This window comes from Marmota flaviventris, chromosome 1 (assembly GCF_047511675.1).
Source record: "Marmota flaviventris isolate mMarFla1 chromosome 1, mMarFla1.hap1, whole genome shotgun sequence".
NCBI lineage: Eukaryota > Metazoa > Chordata > Mammalia > Rodentia > Sciuridae > Marmota > Marmota flaviventris.
In genome coordinates, this window is record NC_092498.1 from 95,665,665 (window position 1) to 95,686,754 (window position 21,090).

The following is a 21,090-nucleotide window of genomic DNA, read 5'->3' on the forward strand; positions in this document are numbered from 1 at the left end:
TGGTTCATATTGTATTAAACAGCCAACTAGGTAAATAGGTAAAATGTTTTCATCACTTCTTGGTGTAAAGACCCAAATCCAGGAAAATACCATAGTTGGCTCAGAGCCTGAGAATGACAACAGCATTGCTGCTGGGACCATCAGAGCCTCTCTTCCTCTATCCTCTTCCTCCTCCTTCCTGCCCCTTTCCTTTGTTTTCCCCACCTCCTCCCTTTTTCTCTTGTCTTCCTTTTCTTTCCTTCCATCATCTTCTTGACATCCTATTTTTTTCCTTTCATGAGTTTGTTGAATCATTACAGAAACACTAACCACTCACCTTGTGCCAAATACTGGGTTAGTGCATATGTTATTATTATTTTTCTGTGAAAATTGGGTGTGAGGTGGAGTTTTTAAGTAATAAAAGTATGTTTAAAACATTCTATTCTAGATGCCTCCTAGTTTTTTTTTTTAATTCCCTTTTTTTCCTCTTCAAAGTGTCTGTATCCCAAAGCTCAGGGAAAATAACAAAATTTGGGCCTAAATATTGAAAAATTAAAATTCATATAATCCAAACTTAATACCCAGGAGAAGAAATGGCTTCTCATTTAAGAGAGTGTTTGTTTCATCACAGTTGGCGAGTTTTGCATAAATTGCACTTATAGTTGTTCCGAGTACCTAGGTCCTGATATTCATCTCTCAGACCTGTCTGTCACATACCCAGTAAGTCACTGCTTCACAGCCCACGGCATCTCTCAGACATTGTGGCTTTCCCAGAGCCTCGGTGCCTGTTCTCATTTGCAAGCTATTATTCTGAAGCGAAACATTGAACACATTTCTGAACAGCATTTATTGTTTTTGTGTGTGCTCAAATTATTGTAATGAAGACGTTTCCTTCCAAGGTTTTTAAGCTTTGAACTTTCTTTTATGTGCAGATGCTTGAAGTTTCCTCCATCCTTTGTAGGCATCCAAATCTATCACACACGCAAAGTAACAGATAACGTAATATTTAATAGTTTAGGTTCAAACGAACACGTTCATTTTGGTTGAATTGCTGTTGTTATCAATTGCTATTGAAAATGTCTTTGTATCACTGTACAAAGAAATTTGACCTTCAAGATCAATATAATGCAACTAAAATAAAAACCCAGATTAAAATTAGTTTTGTATTTCAATGTTTCAACTTCCATGTGGAAAATACAATTCTTCAAGGCAATATTGATAAAATAAGGTTACTGTTAACACATGCCTATTTCTTCTTGTGGATGAGAGAAGAGGCTTATGTGAAAATGTAGCAATAACCTTGAATCTTCACAGGTAGGGAGGTCACCATCCAGCTCTGTTAGTGTGTTCTTGGACATGCTTAGTCATGGCTGCAAGCTAGTCATCCATACAGAAGATTGAATCATCTCTGAGAAAGAAAGAAGAGAGAGTAATTTCAGGTCCAGTAATTAAAAACTCCCATCAATCCCTAGATGCAGAGGAATACTTTTTGCACATATACATTCTTGTTTTTTCTCCTGTGGAAGAAATTGGGCTTCAATCCTTATCTGGCCTCCTGGACTACCTGTGATCTCCATAGCTTTTATTGCATTGTCTTCCTCCTTTGGCCCTATTCTACTTCCTGCTTGGCTTTCAAAAGCTTGTGAGTCATCTTGGATGTAGGGTGTTCATTATATAGGATAAAGTTGTCTCCAAGAGAATAATAAAAGAGCAAGTTCCTTGTAGAAGGAGGCAAAGAAGAAGAGACTTCTTTTTTATAAAAAAGAGAACATGCTCTAGGCAGAAAGGACTTTTTAACTTCCCCTCTTTTTTCTCACTGTGTTACCTAGGAGAGTCAAAGCCTGGCTTCTTAGGAGTGATGTGAAGTGAGAGTATGCCCCCAGCAGGCAGAGTGGAAGAGCGCAGGCCCAGTTTAGCTCAAGGATTGTTTTAGCTGAGATCTACCAGGCAGAATGAAGAAGCTGACTTGGAGGCAGATCATCTGGGAGTTTTACACAATGTCCTGATTAAGTGTGGGCAAAACAACATAAAAATAGAAATAAGAACATAGCAACAAGCTAGGTCCATTCAGGTTCATAGGCAGCATCTGGAAAAACCTGTCAGGACCCAGCCTCAGGGGAGGTGTTCACAGGCAGGTGGGATCAAGGAGCTTGGCCATCAAGATTATAATGCAGGGACAAACAATAGGTTATGAAGATCATGATGGCCCCTGTACAGGTAAACAGAACAGCTAATGGGTACCAGTAATAGAAATGGGATAAGGAAGCAGAGTAAGACTTTTTTGCAAGAACTGGATGGGCCATAAGGACAGGATTGGAATAGCAAATGGCTCCTGCAGAATCTCCTGAGATGTGTATAAACCCTTCCTGATTGGGAACTGGTTGCTCCAAAATTTGAGGTGGAACTGCAGCCACAGGAAAGAAGCAAGAAGGAATGTGGAAGCTGAGACTTGAAAGGAGTATTATCTAGCAAGATAATTTTGAGAGAAAGTACCGACAATAAGTTTACTTGGGAAACACTCAATTGTGAGGTGAGGATTGCTGAATCTGAGTCAGGGTTTTGGTGGGGAGTGAGCCAGAGTTTGTCAGGTCAATCAGAGAATAAAACCAGATGTTGGGTGGCAAGTCAACAATGGGTAACATAATATGTGGATAGGTCTGGGCTGGAAAGATGTGGTGCTGGTTCCATGTAATTGGCTAGCTGAATGGTTAGCAAATGTGGCCATACCTGCTTTTATTCTCATGCTGCCTGGCAAGGAATGTCCTAGGTTTTTGGAAAGGAAGACACATTAGATCCTGGGAATTATTGTGAGTCACCAGAACACATAGCATTTATCCTTGCACATGAACTAGGGACATTGGTGGGGACAGCCACAGAAAGATGGTGTTGTGATTGTCATCCATGACTGTTGTTGTTTCAGCTGTGTCAAATCAGTTTTATGTTCCTCTCAGGAGAGCAAAAAGTTGCAGGGTTTTAGCAGCCAAAGAGGATAGTTAGGCTGGAAGATATTTCCGCTTCATACTTTGGGTTTATTCTTATTTCATAGAGCAATTGATATTAATCTGTGATCATGTTATATATATTTTAACTTTGTGCATAAATTATCTAATTTGTCTCATAATTCTCTATGAGATAGGGATTACATTTTAGATGAGCAAAATAAGCCTCATACAGATTAAGTAATTTCCTCATAGAAACAATGCAAACAGTAGCAGATATAAGAATTGAAGCAGTACACTGTGCTCTTAGATGGACCTTTAGTTATTCCTTCACTTAATACTTAGGGACCATCTTTTGTGTATTGACTACTGCTATGAAAACAAAAATGGGAAAAATGCACACTGTTCTTCTCTTCATGGAATTTATAATTTGAGGGTAGGGGTGGAGAGATGCCAGCAACCAGTACTCATTTACTCATGTAATTATTTACTTTTAGAGAGAATTCTGAAAGAGAAGGTCAGGCAGACCTTACCTGGTATGTGTGTGACACACAGCATTCCTAAGGAATTAACAATAGCTTTAAGGTCTTTTAGATAGCTAGGTAATGGGGTTTGAGAGAAGAGGTAGTACTCCTAAGGCAAAGAACAAGGAGGAGAAGGGGGAAGAGGGAGTGAGGGGGGATCAGAGGAGGAGGAGGTGAACGAAACTTGAGGCATTGGAGCACCTGGAACAAGATCATTGTAACCAAAGCTCAGAGAGTGAAATGAGGATGTTATAGAGAATGCCTACTGTACGCAGGAGATATTATACTTCAAATTTCCAAAGTACATTACTATAACCTATTCATTTCATAAAATATAAATTTAACATTTAAAACATTAAAATTTATATTAGTTTCTGTATCTTCTTGGGATAGAATGGCTATTGGCTGATGAAATCTTCAAGCCAAAATAATCTTAAAAGCTAAATAAAATACAGAAGTTATTTGCTTGAAGACAGCAGGCAGCGGAGGCAATGAATGAAGAGGTTGAGATTCCAGAACAAAGAAAACCTCAAACAGGTGAACTGCATTAAGCAGCTCCTTTTTACAAGAGTGACATTTTTAAACTCAGGGCTGTGATTGGAGAATTGAAGTTGTTCACCAATTTGTGGGGACATTTTTATGAATTCTGGAACTTTTTGGAGTGGGAGACTAAGATCTTTGACCTGAAAACTTTTGGAAAGCATAGCAGAGACATCGGAAATTTTATAAGAAAATGATTAGATGCCAGTCCATATATATCAGAAAACAGGGATCAAGGACAACAGTTTTAATGACAGTTGAAAATATAGGATGACAGTTGAAAATATAGGAGACCTGAAGGTAGATTAAAACTTACTAGGCCTGCAAACAAACCTTGATTCAAATCATCTGAGTATATTGGAGAAAAGGGTGATCCTTCCTAGGAGGAAAAAAATATTATTTGGAAACTTTATCTTATTAGAAACAAAATATGCAAAACATAATAGTGAATTACTAGGCATGCCAAAGGTAAGATCAAGAGAAAAAAAATAGAAATACATCTACAGATGCTATTAACAAAGCTTTTAAATAAATATGGTTCACAAATTTAAGAAAATAGAGAAAAAATAAAGAAAACGAAACAGATTATGAGCAAATTCCATAAGCAAAATAAAATTTATAAAAAGTAATAATTACACATTCTAGAACTGAAAATACTTTATATCTTGTATTATGAACCCACAAGTTGGTTTTACAGCAGCTTAGCCACAACCAAAGACAGGAATACTGAACAAGAATAATTGAAAATATCCAGGGGAAGCAGGGATGGAAAAATGCATTATAATTTAGCAAAATGTAGGGGTTAGAGAAAGAGTGAAAATCTAGTATAAATATAATTAAACTCTTATAGGAGAAAAGAGATTGTGGCAACACAATATTTGCAAAGATAGTACTAAAAATTTCCCCAAAGTGACTAAAGACATCAACCAATAAATTTAAGAAACCATGAGGACCTCCAAGCAGCATAAACAGAGAAAAACACTACAAGCATAAAACACTATATATATATATATATATATATATATATATATATATATATATATGAGCTAAAGTAAAAAAAAGACAATCATAATAGAAGAAGCAGTAGCAATGTTAATGACTGAAGTCTCAATGGTGAAAGCTAGAGGATAATGTAATAACATTTTCAAAGTATTGAAAGAAAGTGTGAACCTAAGTTTTTATGCCTTGCAATTAATCCTAATAATGTATATAAAATGAAAAAATTTTCACAAACACACACATAACCTGAAAGAATTAACTTGCATTAGGAGAAATAGTGAATGGAGTTCTTCAAAATTGTCCTGGATGGAAACACAGAAATGCAGGAAGAAACAGAGCAATGAATACGGACTAAGTGGGAAAAACACATGACTGTGGATTAAATGTCAATATGGGGTTTAAAAGACATGTAGAATTAATATGCGTGAAAACCATAAAATGGAGTGGTGGGATAAATGACGTTAAGTGATCTGAATTTGTAGGATTTGTAGGGGAGAGGCATAAGTAATTTTTGTTTACAAATGGCACATTTTAAGTGTAAGAATCATAAATACTGCTTTTAGAAGGATGGAAAAATATGTAAAGTATGAACACTAAACAAAAAAGGCTCAAGTATGTTAATAAAAGTAGGTCTTAAAGAAGAATCACTATTAGAAATAAATGTGACATTTTATAATGAATCTATTGCTTTTATTGTGATTCTTACATTTTAAATATCTTTTGTAAACTCCATATAGCTGGATCCTGATTCTTGAATTCAGTCTACAATCTTTGTATTTTAATTGGACTGTTTACTCTATTTACATTTGATATAATGTCTGATTGAAGTTATATTTAATATGTTATCTTAATATTTGAAATCTAGGCTATATACTAACGAATACAAGAATTATGCCATAGCTGTCCCAGAGTAACCAATTTCACTACTATCTTGCCAAACAGTCTAATCTCTCTGCACGTTGACATTCTCATTTGGCTGACATCGGCCTCCATATTTTGCAATCCAACAGCCGACCAGTAAATGAAGTCATATGCAAGCACTAATGCTGAAAAAAAAAAAAAACTATAACAAAAGCAGGCAAGAAAGAGAATGATTTTGATTGAGCTAACCTGTGGGATCTGCTAAAAACCAAGAAAAAGGGGTAGGAGAGTTAGGAATCCAAGAAGCAGAAAGAGCTGCTCTGTTGATATGTTGGCAGACAGCCATGCAAGCAGAGCAGTTTCTTGATGGCCTTCCCTCCTGCTTATGTTAACATTTAGAAACTTGGAATTGGCATATTCACAATGCTTCTTCATGACACACAATAATGTTTTGGAATGTGTGTATCGTGTGTGTGTGTGTGTGTGTGTGTGTGTGTGTGTGTATGAGAGAGAGAGAGAGAGAGAGAGAGAGAGAGAGAGAGAGAGAGAGGGGCAGACAGACAGGCTCTGAAAACCTTAGTCAAATGGCATCCTTCCCAGGACTCAGTTTTATCACCTAGATTTCCATATGATAATACATTTCACTACTCACAAGATTATCATGAGGGTTAAATTAAATATGGCAATATAGTGTAGTCTTAGCAGAGACAATTATTTAACATGTGTTTCTGATATATGTAAGAGAGAGATTGCAGCAGTTTACAATAAAGAAAGAGGATTTAAGTGATGTGCTATTGATTTTACTCCCTTCTTTCAGAAGTCAGTCTGACTAGGCCAATGTCTGAAGGAAATGGTGAGCAGAAGTCATGGTGGCACAGCCGTTCTGACTCAGAGTTTAATACAGGGTAATTCCTACTTGATGAACTATTTTTCCACAGAGAAAAATAAGAGGCAAAGTAGAGATGACACATCACATAGATCAAGTCTACCATGAGGCAACCCCTAAGGAAATACCCAGTCATGATTCTTTGAAGTTGTATTCCATGCTTACAAAAATAGAAGTTTCCTGGAGTTAGGTTATTATTACTTAAAAAAATCTATTGAGGTATAAGTATATGCAAACAAATCTCTCAATTTTAAGTGTGTAATTTAACAAATGTTGTCAAGTAACTGTGGTGGTAACCAAATATGACATAAAATATTTATATAACCTCATAAGCCTCTCCACCTGCTTGGAAGCGGATCTCTTTCCCCATGACCTGGGCCAGGGCCTACATGGATTTGTTTTCTCTCACATTAGTTATGCCTTTTCTAGAAAAAGAAATCAAACAGTATGTACTTTTTGTGGCTGGTATCTTTCATTGAGCACAGTGTTTCTCAACTGATTATAAATTACTGTCCCATTAGACAGCACTTTTAGGTTTTTTTCCCCTAATTGTCTCTCACCTCCTTCTGAAATTTTAATACCACAGATATACCTGTGTGGTTATGTGCCAGGTGTGTGTGTGTGTGTGTGTGTGTGTGTGTCTGTCTGTCTGTCTATACATATATGTACATATATACATTTCCATACTTTATATACATAGAATAATATTTTCTCACACATTGTTTTAGTCAGCTGTTTCACTGCTGTGACCAAAAGATCTGACAAGAACGATGTAGAGGAGGAAAAGTTTACTTAGGGCTCATGGTTTCAGAGGTCTCAGTTCATCAATGGCTGACTCTGTTGCTCTGTGCTGGAGGCAAGGCAGAACATCAAGGCAGAAGGGCATGAGGCAGGAAAGCAGCTCAGGACATGACAATAAGGGAGCAGAGAGAGACCTAATCTCTGCTCACCAGAAATAATATATATACCCCAATGGCACAATCCTAGCAACCCATCTCCTCTAGCTACAACTTACCTGCCTACAGTTACAACCCAGTTAACCTCTACCAGGGAATTAATGAACTGATTATGTTAAGGCTTTCATGACCAATCATTTTACCTCTGAATGTTCTAGTATTCTCACCTCATGAACTTCTTTGTTTGTTTGTTTTGTTTTTGGTACCAGGATTGAACTCAGGGGCACTCAACCACTGAGACACACCCCCAGTTCCTTTTTGTATTTTACTTAGAGACAGGGTCTCACTGAGCTGCTTAGGGCTTGCTGAGTTGCTAAGGCTGGGTTTGAACTCCTGATCCTGCTGCCTCAACCTCCTGAGCCACTGGGATTACAGGCTTTTGCCACTGCACCCCACACTCATGAACTTTTGAGGGACACCTTATATCTAAACCATGAAATACATCAAGGACAATATTTTTTGCACCTTTAGGGCACTATCACCTTCTTGAGAATATATATGATTTAATATGTTTTTGTGATTCATCAGTGTTATGTATATCAAAAGTAGGTTCATTTGTATTGCTGGGACATATTCCATTATGTAAATGAAGAAAAATAATTGCAAATATGTTCCAAAGGTTCGGTACTGAGTGAAAAATTCAATTTGAATTTATTTGAGTTTCCCTGGTGTCAGTACATAGACCTCTACCAAGGCAATTGTTCAAGTCAGAAAGCTGGGCGTGATTAAGGCTCTTCTGTACCACTCATGTCCTCATGTGCATTCCATCAAAGTTTGATTATTTCTTGAATCTGGTCTCAAAGGACCAGTCTTTGCCATTGTAACCCAGAACATTCTAGACACGGAAAGATATCGATATTTATCTTAAATGGGAAGCCATTGAAGGCCTTTAAGTAGGAAATGTGATATAACTTGTTAGTGAAATTGAAAGACTTCTAAATCTTTAATAATAACTAAGTTGAAGATGGAGTATGAGGGTTTGAATAATTTGGGGAGAGGATCTTTCAGGAGTCTGGAGGAGGAATGACAATTGCCCTTTTATACGTTTGAATGCAGGGAATAGGAGAATGGGAAGGGCATGCCCATTTTGATAGGGGCTCTGTTAAATTTAACAGTCAGATCTCCCAGTTACATGAAAATATAAGTACAATGAAAAGTTCAGATAAATCTTCCTATTTCTTGTTGCTGCCTTGACTTATCTAAATTTTTCTCAAATCAGTATCATAAATGAATTAAGTGTGAATATCCTCTGGTCATTTAAGAGCAAGTTAGAAGGATTTAAAGAACTAAAATCATGATCTTAAAATATCTTACATCATTTCATCCATCCATTCATCTTTCAATCCATTTCCATTGTATGAAGAGATATTCAAAGAATGAATAAGAATAATTGCAAATGTATTACAAAGGTCAGGTACTGAGTGAACAATTCAATTTGAATCTCTTTGAGTCTCCCTGGTGGAAAGATTTAGAGAACTATAATCATGCTTAAAAAATATCTTGTATAAAAATATTTTCTATTGGTTATTATAGTACTAGTATTTCCCCATGGTCTGTAATTCTCTTAAGATTTATGCAGATTGCCTTGTCCGTGTGTGTGTGTGTGTGTGTGTGTGTGTGTGTGTGTTTTTCTGGTAGCATCTATCATAAAGATTAAGATTAGATTTTTATTCCTATTAAAAATTAAGAATCAATGACTGTTATGGTTTAGATATGGTTAGTGCACATTCTCTAAGGTTTCACGTGTTCAAATTTCATCCCCTTTGTGAGGTATTAAGAGGATGGAAACTTAATCCAATCATGTGGTTCAGAGGTGGCATCTTTGGGGGGGATTAGAGTTAGATAAATTCTTTAGGGTGGCATCCCTATAAATGAATCCTACAGGTGCTTTATAAAAGAGGGAGAGAGACCAGGAGAGGCATAGACATATATGCATGCTCCTTGTCTCCGTGACACCTAGAAAGTCTGCAGCAAGAAGGCCATCACTAAGGGTAACACCTTGACCTTGGACTTTCAGAACCATGAGCCAAAATAAACCTAGTTTCTTTATAAAGTCACCTAATGTGTGGTATTGTATTAATAGCAACAGAAATGGACTGAAACAATGACTTGCTGTGTTTTAGGTTTAAGATACACAAACATGCATATGACATAATCTTCATTCTTAAGGCACATAAAGTTTACATCATGTAAATAGATAAATTGCAAGCCACGTTGTTGTCAGTGCCTTAAAAGTACTCTGAATGAAACTCTGGAAGTTTATCAGTGTTTTTTCTTTTCCAGGCGATGTCTGAAGAATGGCTGGTTACAATATCTCCAGGAATTCCTCTTGTGATCCTATACTGACTCCTCATTTAACCTGGCTCTACTTTGTAGTGCTCATTGGCGGACTGACAGGTGTCATCTCCATTTTGTTCCTGCTGGTGAAAATGAATACACGGTCCGTGACGACCACAGCAGTCGTTAACCTGGTGGTGGTCCACAGTGTTTTTCTGCTGACAGTACCTTTCCGCTTGTCCTACCTCATCAAGGAGACTTGGACATTTGGATTGCCCTTCTGCAAATTTGTGAGTGCCATGCTGCACATCCACATGTACCTCACGTTCCTCTTCTACCTGGTGATCCTGGTTATCAGGTACCTCATCTTCTTCAAGCGCCAGGACAAAGTGGAATTCTACAGAAAACTACATGCGGTTGCTGCCAGTTCAGGCATGTGGCTTTTGGTGATTGTCATTGTGGTACCCCTGGTCATTTCTCAGTATGGAAATAATGAGGAGTACAATGAAAACCACTGTTTTAATTTCCATAAGGAACTTGGTCGTGAGTATGTGCAAGCCATCAATTACATAATAGTCATTATTGTCATAACCACTGCAGTGATTCTCTTGGTCTTCCAGATCTTCATCACTATATCCATGGTGCGGAAGCTAAGCCACTCCTTACTGTCCCACCAGGAGTTCTGGGCTCAGCTGAAGAATCTATTCTTCATAGGCATCATCCTTATTTGTTTTCTTCCCTACCAGTTCTTCAGGATCTATTACTTGCATGTTGTGGCACAAACCAAGGGCTGCAATAACAGTGTTGCATTTTACAATGAAATCTTCCTGAGCGTCACAGCCATTAGCTGCTGTGATTTGCTGCTCTTTGTTCTAGGGGGAAGCCATTGGTTTAAGCAAAAGATAATTGACCTATGGAATTGCCTTTTGTGCCGTTAGCCATGAACCACCATAGTAATTTCTTTGTATTGGGAGTGAAAATAGTCCAGGGAGGTAAGTGGAGGGCTATGGAAAATAATATTCCAACCAGATAGCCCCAGAAGAAAAGCGGAGAGATGGTGCAGCTCCAGAGGAGGGAGAGAAAACTAGCCAAGCATTAACCTACCGGTAAGTCCTTTCCCAATAACAATGGGCCCTGAAGGAAGGGAGTGGCTTCTGAATGCTGGGCTATGGACTTGGACCTTCCCCCATTGCAAATTAGTCCTAAATGGAGACTCAGTAAATATGGAAACTCTGGGAAACAGTGAATCCCAGAGAAAGAAAAGCAATGGGTGAGATTTGAGGATACATCTCTCAGGATCTGGACTTCCATCTCTCCAGGTAACAATGAGTTTCAACCTTTTTAACCACTGCTTTCCTGAGTTAAAGTTTTAACCTGAACCACTAGCCCCTGACTGTCCAAAGGGCACATCCACAGTTTCCAATGATTAAACCACCCTCACTGTATCCTCTGTAACTGAAGGCCACTTTCTCATCCAGAAAATGAACCCCTATGGTGCCTGAGTCTGTGAATGAATAAACGGCATCTCTGAATCTTTTGAGGTCTGCATCCATCATTTTGTGCTTACAATAAGAATACCATTCATTATTTGCTCCAGCCAAACAAAAGTAGTATAAAATTACAGAGCACTCATCTCAATCTTTACTTGATCCCTGTGGTCTCCAAAAGATGCCCATACAAAGACCACTGATGATGACTCCACATGGAGTTGCAATTATGCTTTTCTCTCTATAATACTGTGTTATAATAAAAGGCTGACTAATGTGGGCCTACAGAAGAAATATTACCCAAATATGAAATTGCATTATTTTCTAGCGTGAAATGTTTGCTTGGTCTAACAGGTACTAGTTTCATTAGCTCATTCTAATTTCTTCAGCTAGAAGCATGGTCTTTTCTTGGGGTTTGGACTGGACTCAGCTGTCTAGTTCTTTTTATGCCTCTTCACCTTAGGTAGGTTAATCTTGGTTATAATTTAGCTCTCAACACACCAGGCAAGATGATCCATCCAACTCATACTGGCAAAAAGAGATGAAGGGAGAAATAGTATGAAATTTCTCTGGGTAATCATAACTGGTGAGAAGTTCAGTATTTAGACATGAAGAGAAACAGATCTCGTGGACTACTGCTAGAACAAGGATTTCTAGATATGTCCTTTTTTTTCTAGAACATTACTTTATTTATTTATTTTATATTTGTTCTAATTAGTTATACATGACCATAGAATGCATTTTGACACATTGTACATAAATGGAGCACAATTTCTCCTTCCTCTGGCTGAACATGGTGCAGGGTCACACCAGAAGTGTCATCATACATGTATATAAGATATATAATGTTCATCTCCTTCCACTGTCCTTCCCATCCCTCTAGATTTGTCTATTGAAAGGTCAAGTTTAAGGTCATAGGGGTCTGTGTTCAGGATCACCAATTGTACTGTTCCTCCAAAAATCATTTATAAGGTTACTGAATATATCTAAACAATGGTGAAACTGTAACCTAGAGAATATTCCTGATCAATGTGCTTCTAGGCATTAAAATGAGTTCCCAAGAGAGATGATTAACATTTTTTCCTTTTCTGTATTTTGGAAGAATTTCTAGATATCTTGGGCTACAGTTAATTCAAATGTTCTTTTGATACAGAAAGTTCTATTGAAATTTTTGAAGTTCATTTCATTCTTAAAGTTATATATTTTTTAAAAAATGAAAACTACATTCTTAAAAACTTTTGGTAAATGTATGGAGTAACCATTAATTTAGACTGTATGAGATAAGACTTTATCAAGAAAGTTTTCTGAATTTGAGGAATGAATGAACAAATGTACTGAAAAATAATAAAAAATGTAACCTTCAAAATATTAAATAATTTGAAGTTTTTGCAAAATTCTGATTAGCATTTTGCCATTGTTTTGTAACTTGTGATATGTGCCACATTTTATTTCACGAATGTCTATTAATGGCTAGGTTGATACTATGCTCGTGGATTTTAGTTCCTTCCTGCTGATATTTCTATTGGCTTCAAAATTTTATAATCTAAATTTGCCAAGAAACAAATCCAGTTGCATGTTTTTAATGCTGCAGAAAACCTGCAGTAACTAATGGTAAGAATAGAACTACTATTTTGGTTATAATTTAGCTCTCAATACACCAGACCAGAATGAATTGAGAACTTTTTTTTTTTTCAGCAAGGTATATCTTCATGATTTAGCAGTTTTCCATAATTGGCTGTCACCTTATGGATCCACAAATACATCAAGGGAATAAGAATTAGCTCTGTGAGTTTCTAGCATTAAAATTGCGATTCATAGAAATTAATTTTGAGGAAGAAAAAACAGCAACATACTGGGAACATTTCTAGTTTCCAATTTTTTTCCTATTTTAAATTTCTTTTATCTGTCATGTTTTTCCTCTTTTTAATTATATTGCTTTCATTTATTATGTGATTTCTCTTCTAACTGATTTTCTTAATTTTTTATTTCTCTCTTTGTTCCATAACGTTTGCGAGACAATTACTAAGACATGAACACTTTAAGAAAATTGGTAATGTCCAATAAATGTATAAGAAAATAAAGAAATAGAGTAAAATATTTTACCTTCAAAAATTATTTGTGAAAATTTCATTATGTTTCTCTTCTTATATTATTAGTATCATAATATCTTCTACCTTACAGTTTGTGTTATGACCTTTTCCAGATTTTAGATATGTTGAGGTCAGGCAACTATGCTTCTCTCTATCATAATAAAAGACCTAGTTATGTGGGCCCATAAAAGAAATATTATCCAAATATGAAAATGCACACTCTGTAAAATAAAACATCTTATTCATCAGTGTTAATGAAATAAATAGAATAATTTCAAGTTGCCTGTTCTTTGTCTTTAATTGGTATAAGAGCTGATCTAACCCAGGTATGGGGATGACATTGATCCCAAGGACCATTTTTGGATATCATCATTTTAAGAGAGGATTACTAGTACTTGAAGGTGGAGCCAAGGACAAGTATCTTAACTTGGATACAGTTGTCTACATAGAAAAGAATTGTGTAGGTCTTGCTCTCTCTCTATTTTTTTTTTAAACTTAATGGTTATACTTGCTCTCTATTTGAATGATCTGTCAAAACTTCATAAATTGAAATGCACTGAAAATAATCAGAACATTTGATTTTTATTCAGTTTTATAAATGCATAGTATTTTTTGTATGGTAAGATTTTTTTGAAGTTAGAATTTTTGAAGTTTCTGAAAATCTTATGTCCAATGTGGCATTAACTTCAGCCTCAGATAGATTGTCAGGTGGTTCTTTAGATTCTGTCTCCAACTGAGGTTTAACTTCTCTCAGATAATCTGGATTTTTTTTTTATCATGGATTGAATCCAGGGGTGCTTAACCACTGAACTACATCCCCAGTCCTCTTATTCTTTATTTTGGGACAAGGTCTTGCTAAGTTGCTTTGGGCCTTCTTAAGTTGCTGAGGCTGGCTTTGAACTCACAATCCTCCTGCACCAGCCTCTTGAGCCACAGGTGTGCCCGAGTACTCCTGTACCAAATCCATGAGTTTTGAGGAAAGATTTTATTCTGGTTCCCCCAGAACTTTATCAATAGTTGTTCATTCCTTGGAAATTTACACAATTGATAGCAATGTTACGTATGACAATAAATACAATGCAACATACCTGCAAGCATTAATTTCAGTTGTATTCGGTAGGTATTCCAATGCAGATGACAACATCAGGATGCTTTGCTTTGTCTGTCTTTGTGATTATGCCTGAGTATACACTGACATACATATTATTTTATTATAAATCATTTTCCTCTTATCACTCATTTGTAGTTAGAACACTGTATATATAGTATATATATATATACTGTGTACCTTATTACTATAGGAAGGTTACAAAATTCATTTTTAAATGGCAGAATTATCTATTAATTTCATTTGAGAATGGTGCAAGTGTTACTTAATATTTGTGGTAAATAGCAAGACATCTGAGAATTTTGAAAACAACTGAGCCACTACAAGCAGGGTCAATTTAAAAGGGAGATTTACCAATTTTAACATGATGAACAGGGAAAACATTCTTATATTTTGAGAATATTTACCTCAACTTGATTCGATTCTAAATTATTTCTTTTGTTTCTGAAGTGACTAAATCCATTTTTTAGGAAAATGCAAAGAAAACATGTATGTGTATTTTCTCTTTTGATGAGTAAAAGATGTTTCTCTGAACTGAACTATAATTCTTAGATTGGCTTGAGGTCAGTATCAATCAGATTCTGAATCCAGGGATAATGATAGTTTTTGAGGTCTGGGCAGAAAGATTGCTTCTAGCACCCATTACAAGATTCTCTACCCAGCAGTTCATTTTTTAATTTCCTTGTGAAAGGGTCAGTGATTACCCCCATCATGTCTTTCTCTTCAACTTCATATAAATTACAGACAAAGGAACTCTCTTCAGTTGTAAAAATTGTGAAGTGACCTTTGTGTAGAGTGATTCAAGAGATGCCAGAAAATCCCTTCTGGCTTCCAAATTCTCCTCCATGAAGCTGCCATTGAAATGGTATTCCTGGTTAAGAGGTTGATCTTCCTGAAGGAAGGCATTAAGCTAATCCATCCTTGGTCATCAACTCTGGGGTGGGGTGTAGGATCAATGAGATGAACATCTGTGATGCTGTCGTATCTTAGGTTAGATAGACTTTGCTCACTTACTTCTAACAAAATAAGGCCCAGGGAAAGGATTCTCCTACCCACTGGTACCAGTGGAAACATAAAATTCTCATTGTGAGAGGGGCTGACTATTCCAGCATTCTTAAAGTAGTCAGTGGTACGAGTTCTATGATAAAGGGGCTCAGTGATGGCAGATATACTTGGATAATGCCATAAGAGCTCAGCGTGCAAGGGCACCTTCAGCTATCAGAGATGAGGGGAATCTGGATAAGCAGCAGGAACTTTTGCAGAAATGAGACCCAGGTCCCAGGAGCCCTGGCTGAGAGCTGGAGAACTTCAGTGAGTTTCCTTCAGGAATTTCCAGCAAGAAGAAGTCAGCTCTTGGCAGGCAGATAAGGCAATAGAGGCAGAACACAAGAAAGTTTTGAATGGGAGGTAAGAAGATTCTAGAATCCATTCTTTTTGTTTCAAGTCTCTCCTAACTTTTTTTGGTAGCCTGAGTCACAGACATCACCGAGGGCAGGATGTAGGAGCAAAGATGTGATTGTTGGTTGCCTGAACAGTGATTTTGGACAAGCTCATCCCTAAATTAAGTAAGAAATGAAAAAAAAAAAGGAATTTAGAAGGAAAAAGTTTTCCTGTTTGTTCTCAGGAGGGTATCACCTATTTATCAAATATAGACAATCATCAAAGTCTACAGCAGCCTTCTGCAGGTCTTCTTAAAGTCTCCCCACCTTCTTGCAGGTTCACAGAATTTCAAATTCAGAAGGGCATAGAAAGACTCTAGGCTAGCTCCTGCATGAGGTGCCATTCTACACATAAAATACTTCTCACCACAGTCCAGCTGGCTGTCACTCTCTCTGATCTGTCCCCTGTCTTTCAAAATTTCATGACTTTAATTGCATTCTGCTTGGCAATGAGACACACTACCCAACTATACACCTAAAAATGGTTAAGATGGAAAATTTTATGTGTGTTAATGATAGTCAAACTTTTTTATTAGGAAAAAAATAATGTTGTATCTGTAACAGGAACATAAATAGGCCATGAACTGATGGAGAAAAAGTATAGAAAGAAAAAAGATATTCGAAGACATAGAAAACTTCAGATAGTCCTCTTACTCAGTCCTGTTCAGAACCTCAGGGTAACCTACCAAATACAGGGCAAGCAAATGGAAAGACCTTACATGTCCTAGACAAAGTTTTAAATTTTAAGGACAAGGGCTGGGGATGTGGCTCAAGCGGTAGCGCGTTCGTCTGGCATGCGTGCGGCCCAGGTTAGGTCCTCAGCACCACATACAAACAAAGATGTTGTGACTGCCGAAAACTAAAAAATAAATACTAAAATTCTCTCTCTCTCTCTCTCTCTCTCTCTCTCTCTTTAAAAAAAATTTAAGGACAAAAAAAAAAAACAACAATTTCACAAAAGTCAGGCCAGGGAAATGTTTACCACTAAGAGGAAAATAATTAAAAACAATTAGGAAGGCATTAGGAAATTTCTTTCACCGTGGAAATGGCAGAAGATGAAGCATGAAGGTGGGTCAGGGAAGGTCAATACCTATTAAATTTTGATGGAAAATACTGTGCCTGTGAATTTCATAAGAAGACAAATCATTGTGTATTCATATCTGTGTAAATAAGGGAACTTCAGAGGATTTTCCTCTCAAATTCTGAGATCCAGAACCATTGCTTCTCAAACACCAGCATCTTCCCCAGGTAGAAGAGCAGCTCTGCTTTCTCATCTTGGGTCCAAGGCATCTTTTTAGGAGGTGAATTGCTGGTGAATCCTGCTTCCTTTTAGAATAGGCTCCATTAAGCACTAAGTCCAGGAGACTGTTGTAGTAGGAAGGCAGCCGGCTCCAGCTCCCAGCTTCTTGTATTCATCTTCTGTGCCTCCCCAGCTCCCATTATATATAAGTTAATATTTCCTTGGTCCTTGCAGTTAGAACTGGAAGAGAGCCTGTTTTGAAAGAGTTATCTTCCCTCCTCCCCTTTTGAATCATCTTCAAAATTTTGGTTTGCATTTAAATTTTTATTGCATGTTGACTTTTACAACATTATGACCTGAAATTTCTTAAAATTCATTTTTTTACCTCTTTCATTATTTTCATTTTTATCCTAACCCATCAACCTGTTCCTTTACATCTAGCTTCTTTTTCTATAGGAAACATGTGTTTTTAACCTTATGAATGCTTCACTATTGACCAATATGGCTCACAATTTCTTTCTATCTTGTTCAGACTTCTTTTCGAAAGTGATTTTTTTTTTTCTCTGCTACTTGGTCCCACATTGTCTTTTGTCCCTGTTCATATTTTTCTCTGTGATAGGAGATCACCCAGGTCTTCTCTTCCCTGTGTCAGGGATTTCTTCCTAGCATCTGCTTATTAAGGTGGGAAGCTGATTGCCAGCTTCTGGAGTCAGCAGCCCCAGGGCAGGTGAGAGGCTGCAGGGATTACAGAAAACCAGAGCCAGCTTCTTGATTATGGTTACTAATGCTGTTGTGTTAAATGACCAGCCCTGTGTACTCACCATGCCTCTTGTGGGTGGGGTGGGGGAACTGCCCTATCCTTTTGTATAAACTTCCTCCACCAATGGTAATGAACCTCTGGGTAACCTTATCAGTCTACAGATGAGTAGTGCTGATCCATAATAAAATCTTAATTTATCCAGGGCAATAAGAATAACAATAATAACATAGTGAGTTTATCTTAAAGTGAAATTTATTAAATGTTATATTATGAAATATATTTTTATGATTAACTTTATTTGTATTATATCATAATAGAAATATAAAAAATGATAATTATAAGGCTAGAATTATGTCCTCTTCAAGATGATGTTTGTGATAAGAACCACACAGGGACAATTTAATTGACAGTATCAGTCAGTTTTCCACTCCTGGGTTTTAGATACCCTTTGGCCCATCTTGGCACATTTATAGAGATAAAAAGAGCCCTGTGTCTGCTGTTGCTGTTGGTAACATCATCCTGGATGACACATTGTTTCATGAAGATCTGCCAAAGTTTAAAATTTTTTTATTTGAGATTTAAGTGAGTTGTGAACATTCAAGAAGTGAACACACATTGAACCGCTCCAAAAGCACTGACTTGTGACATATTTAATTTATAAGATGAAATCTGCCTTTTATGGATGTTTAAAGATTAAGAATGCTAAACGTGTCAAAGTGAAGTTCTTTCCAGCTGGTCTGTTCAAATGTTCTTGAAAAAACCTGACAGGGTAAAACTGTGCATGCCCTGAATGGTGTTGTAAGTTCACAGAATGGCATGGCAAGAATAATATCCAGCCTGCCTGCCAATGAAAATCGTATAGAGTGACTAGGAAATATGAGAGTTTGCATATTTGATTCAAATGTACTGAGCTAAATGAAACTATAAATGGAACTGTAATGCATGATGTAAATGGATTTTCTCTACCATGCTGTTTTGAAGCCACAAAACCTTTTAGGACATTTAAATATAAGACACTTCTTTAAAAGATCAACATGGATCATCTTTTTAAATAAAAATACTCCAAAATGATAAAACGTGAGTGTTGTGACAATCCCCATCCTTTCCTGGGTCCCATCCCCTTGTCCTTCAGGACTTTACCTTTGCCACATCAACCTGCTGTAGAGTCATTTTCTCTTTTTCCATGAGTTGTCTACAACTGGGTAAGAGATGCTGGAATGATGACACAAAACCTCTCCCAGTACTCTGTCATTGCTAGCAGAGGCTGTGGCATTGCTTTGCTAAGTTTTGCTTAAGGAAACTTTTCAAAAGCACTGTCTGCCATCTTTGCATTTCCTCATCTGCTACTTCTTCGGTCCATTCCCATGTTTCTTTTATACCTCACTCTACCATGCCAATCTTGTCAAGTCATTAATGATATCAGTCTACACATCCAATAGTTAACTGTGAGTCTTCATCTTGCTCAGTCTCAAAGAAAGATATCATACTGTTGAGCAATCTCCTTTGATTGAAATACTTCATTTATTAGAATGCCTCTTGCTTTTAGGTTTTCTCCTACCTTGTGAGTTATTCCTTTTCGATTTCTTTATATTTCTTTCCTTCTCTCCTCCTCAATGTCTAAATGGTGTGTCATAGGATTCAGTTCCCAGTTCTTACCTTTCCATAAACTTCCTGGAAAAATTCTAGACAGTCCTGTGACTTTAAATTCATCTATATGCTGATTTTCCCAATTTATATCTCTGTTCTTTGTCTTCTTTCCTGGATTCTGGCCATAAATACAAAACTTCCAATTTAAAATTTCCACTTATATTCATAAGCAGTTTCAATTTAACTTACCCAGAGCAGAACCCTGATTTCTTTCATTCGGGAGCCTTGCTCGTTCCAATAATGACACCACATTTTTACCCATTTGCTCAGATCAAGTACCAAGAATTATTCTTTCTACTCTTTTGTATCCATCAGTGTCCAATCAGGAGACAGAAACTACATGGTAACTTGAGCAGGGAAGTTGAATGTTATAAATCACTAGCTATGGCAGGAGATTAGAACAATAAGAAATTACCTATTAAGAGGTAAAGAGAACTCTGAAGAATACAGGAATAGAAGATACAGGAACAGTCACTATCTTCAAGTGTAAGGAAGAGCATGTGGTAAAAAAAAATGTGGATAAGGGTACCCCACCACCACCTGCCACCACCTATGGCTGAAATGCGGACCTTGTTGGAAAGGTTACAAGGGGGACCCATTGGACAATGGAAAAGTTTACAAAGCCTCTGTACTGATGGAACTCTCCACAGTTCCACATAAAGGTGTTAGAACAACCTGCCTCAGGGTAGAAACTGCATCTCAGACCATGCTGGAAATTTGCCCAAGGAGTTTTGTGCTGTCAGAGGCTGCTTTCTGAGGTGCAGGGGAAGTTGCCTACAGGGAGGTGGCATATATGGTGACCTCAAGAGACTGCTAAGCAAGATTACATAACCAGGGAGAAGAGCCTGCTCCTCCCCAGGGTCTCTTCAGCATCTTCTAATTTAGAAGTTTAGTAGCCTCATGCCTACTGGCAAGGGAGAAATGCTGGTTTCACAGCAGTGCATTTGGAGACAAGATACAACACTCAGAAGATCTGTCTGTATTTCACACCTGCTTGTGCTCAGCCGTCTGGCACTGATGAGTCTACTTTTGAAACATGCCTCTTATCTGACCACTTCTCTCCGTGTCTGCTCCTACTACCTTCTTGGGCCACCACATAGCTTCCCTCTCCCTGCTTCGATTTTTGCTGCACTACAGTCAATTCTTCACACACAAGCCAAGCCATTTACTGCTTAGAAGTACAAATTAGATCTCATTAGTGTCCACCGAAAATTTCCCAGTGGCTTTCCAACCACTCAGCTTAAAAGGTAGACTCTGTGATCAGACCCAGGCCTCCCTCTCAACTTCTTTGTTTCTTTGTTTTTGCCTCTGAAATTTTGCATCTGCTGTTCCCTCAAACTGGAGGCATTTCCTCAAAT

At 37.3% G+C, this 21,090-nt stretch overlaps 1 protein-coding gene across 2 annotated transcripts in view; it reads left to right on the forward strand.

The window, feature by feature from the left end:
- LOC114096196 (probable G-protein coupled receptor 141) overlaps positions 1-11,493 on the forward strand; it is a 50,476-nt gene extending 38,983 nt beyond the window's left edge. For both annotated transcript variants that reach the window (XM_027939664.2, XM_034637089.2), the window contains one exon: positions 9,968-11,493. In XM_027939664.2, coding sequence (XP_027795465.1) covers positions 9,982-10,899 — 918 coding nt within the window. In that variant the 5' untranslated portion in view covers positions 9,968-9,981 and the 3' untranslated portion in view covers positions 10,900-11,493. The remainder of the gene's footprint in view (positions 1-9,967) is intronic.
- The last annotated feature ends 9,597 nt before the right edge of the window (positions 11,494-21,090 follow it).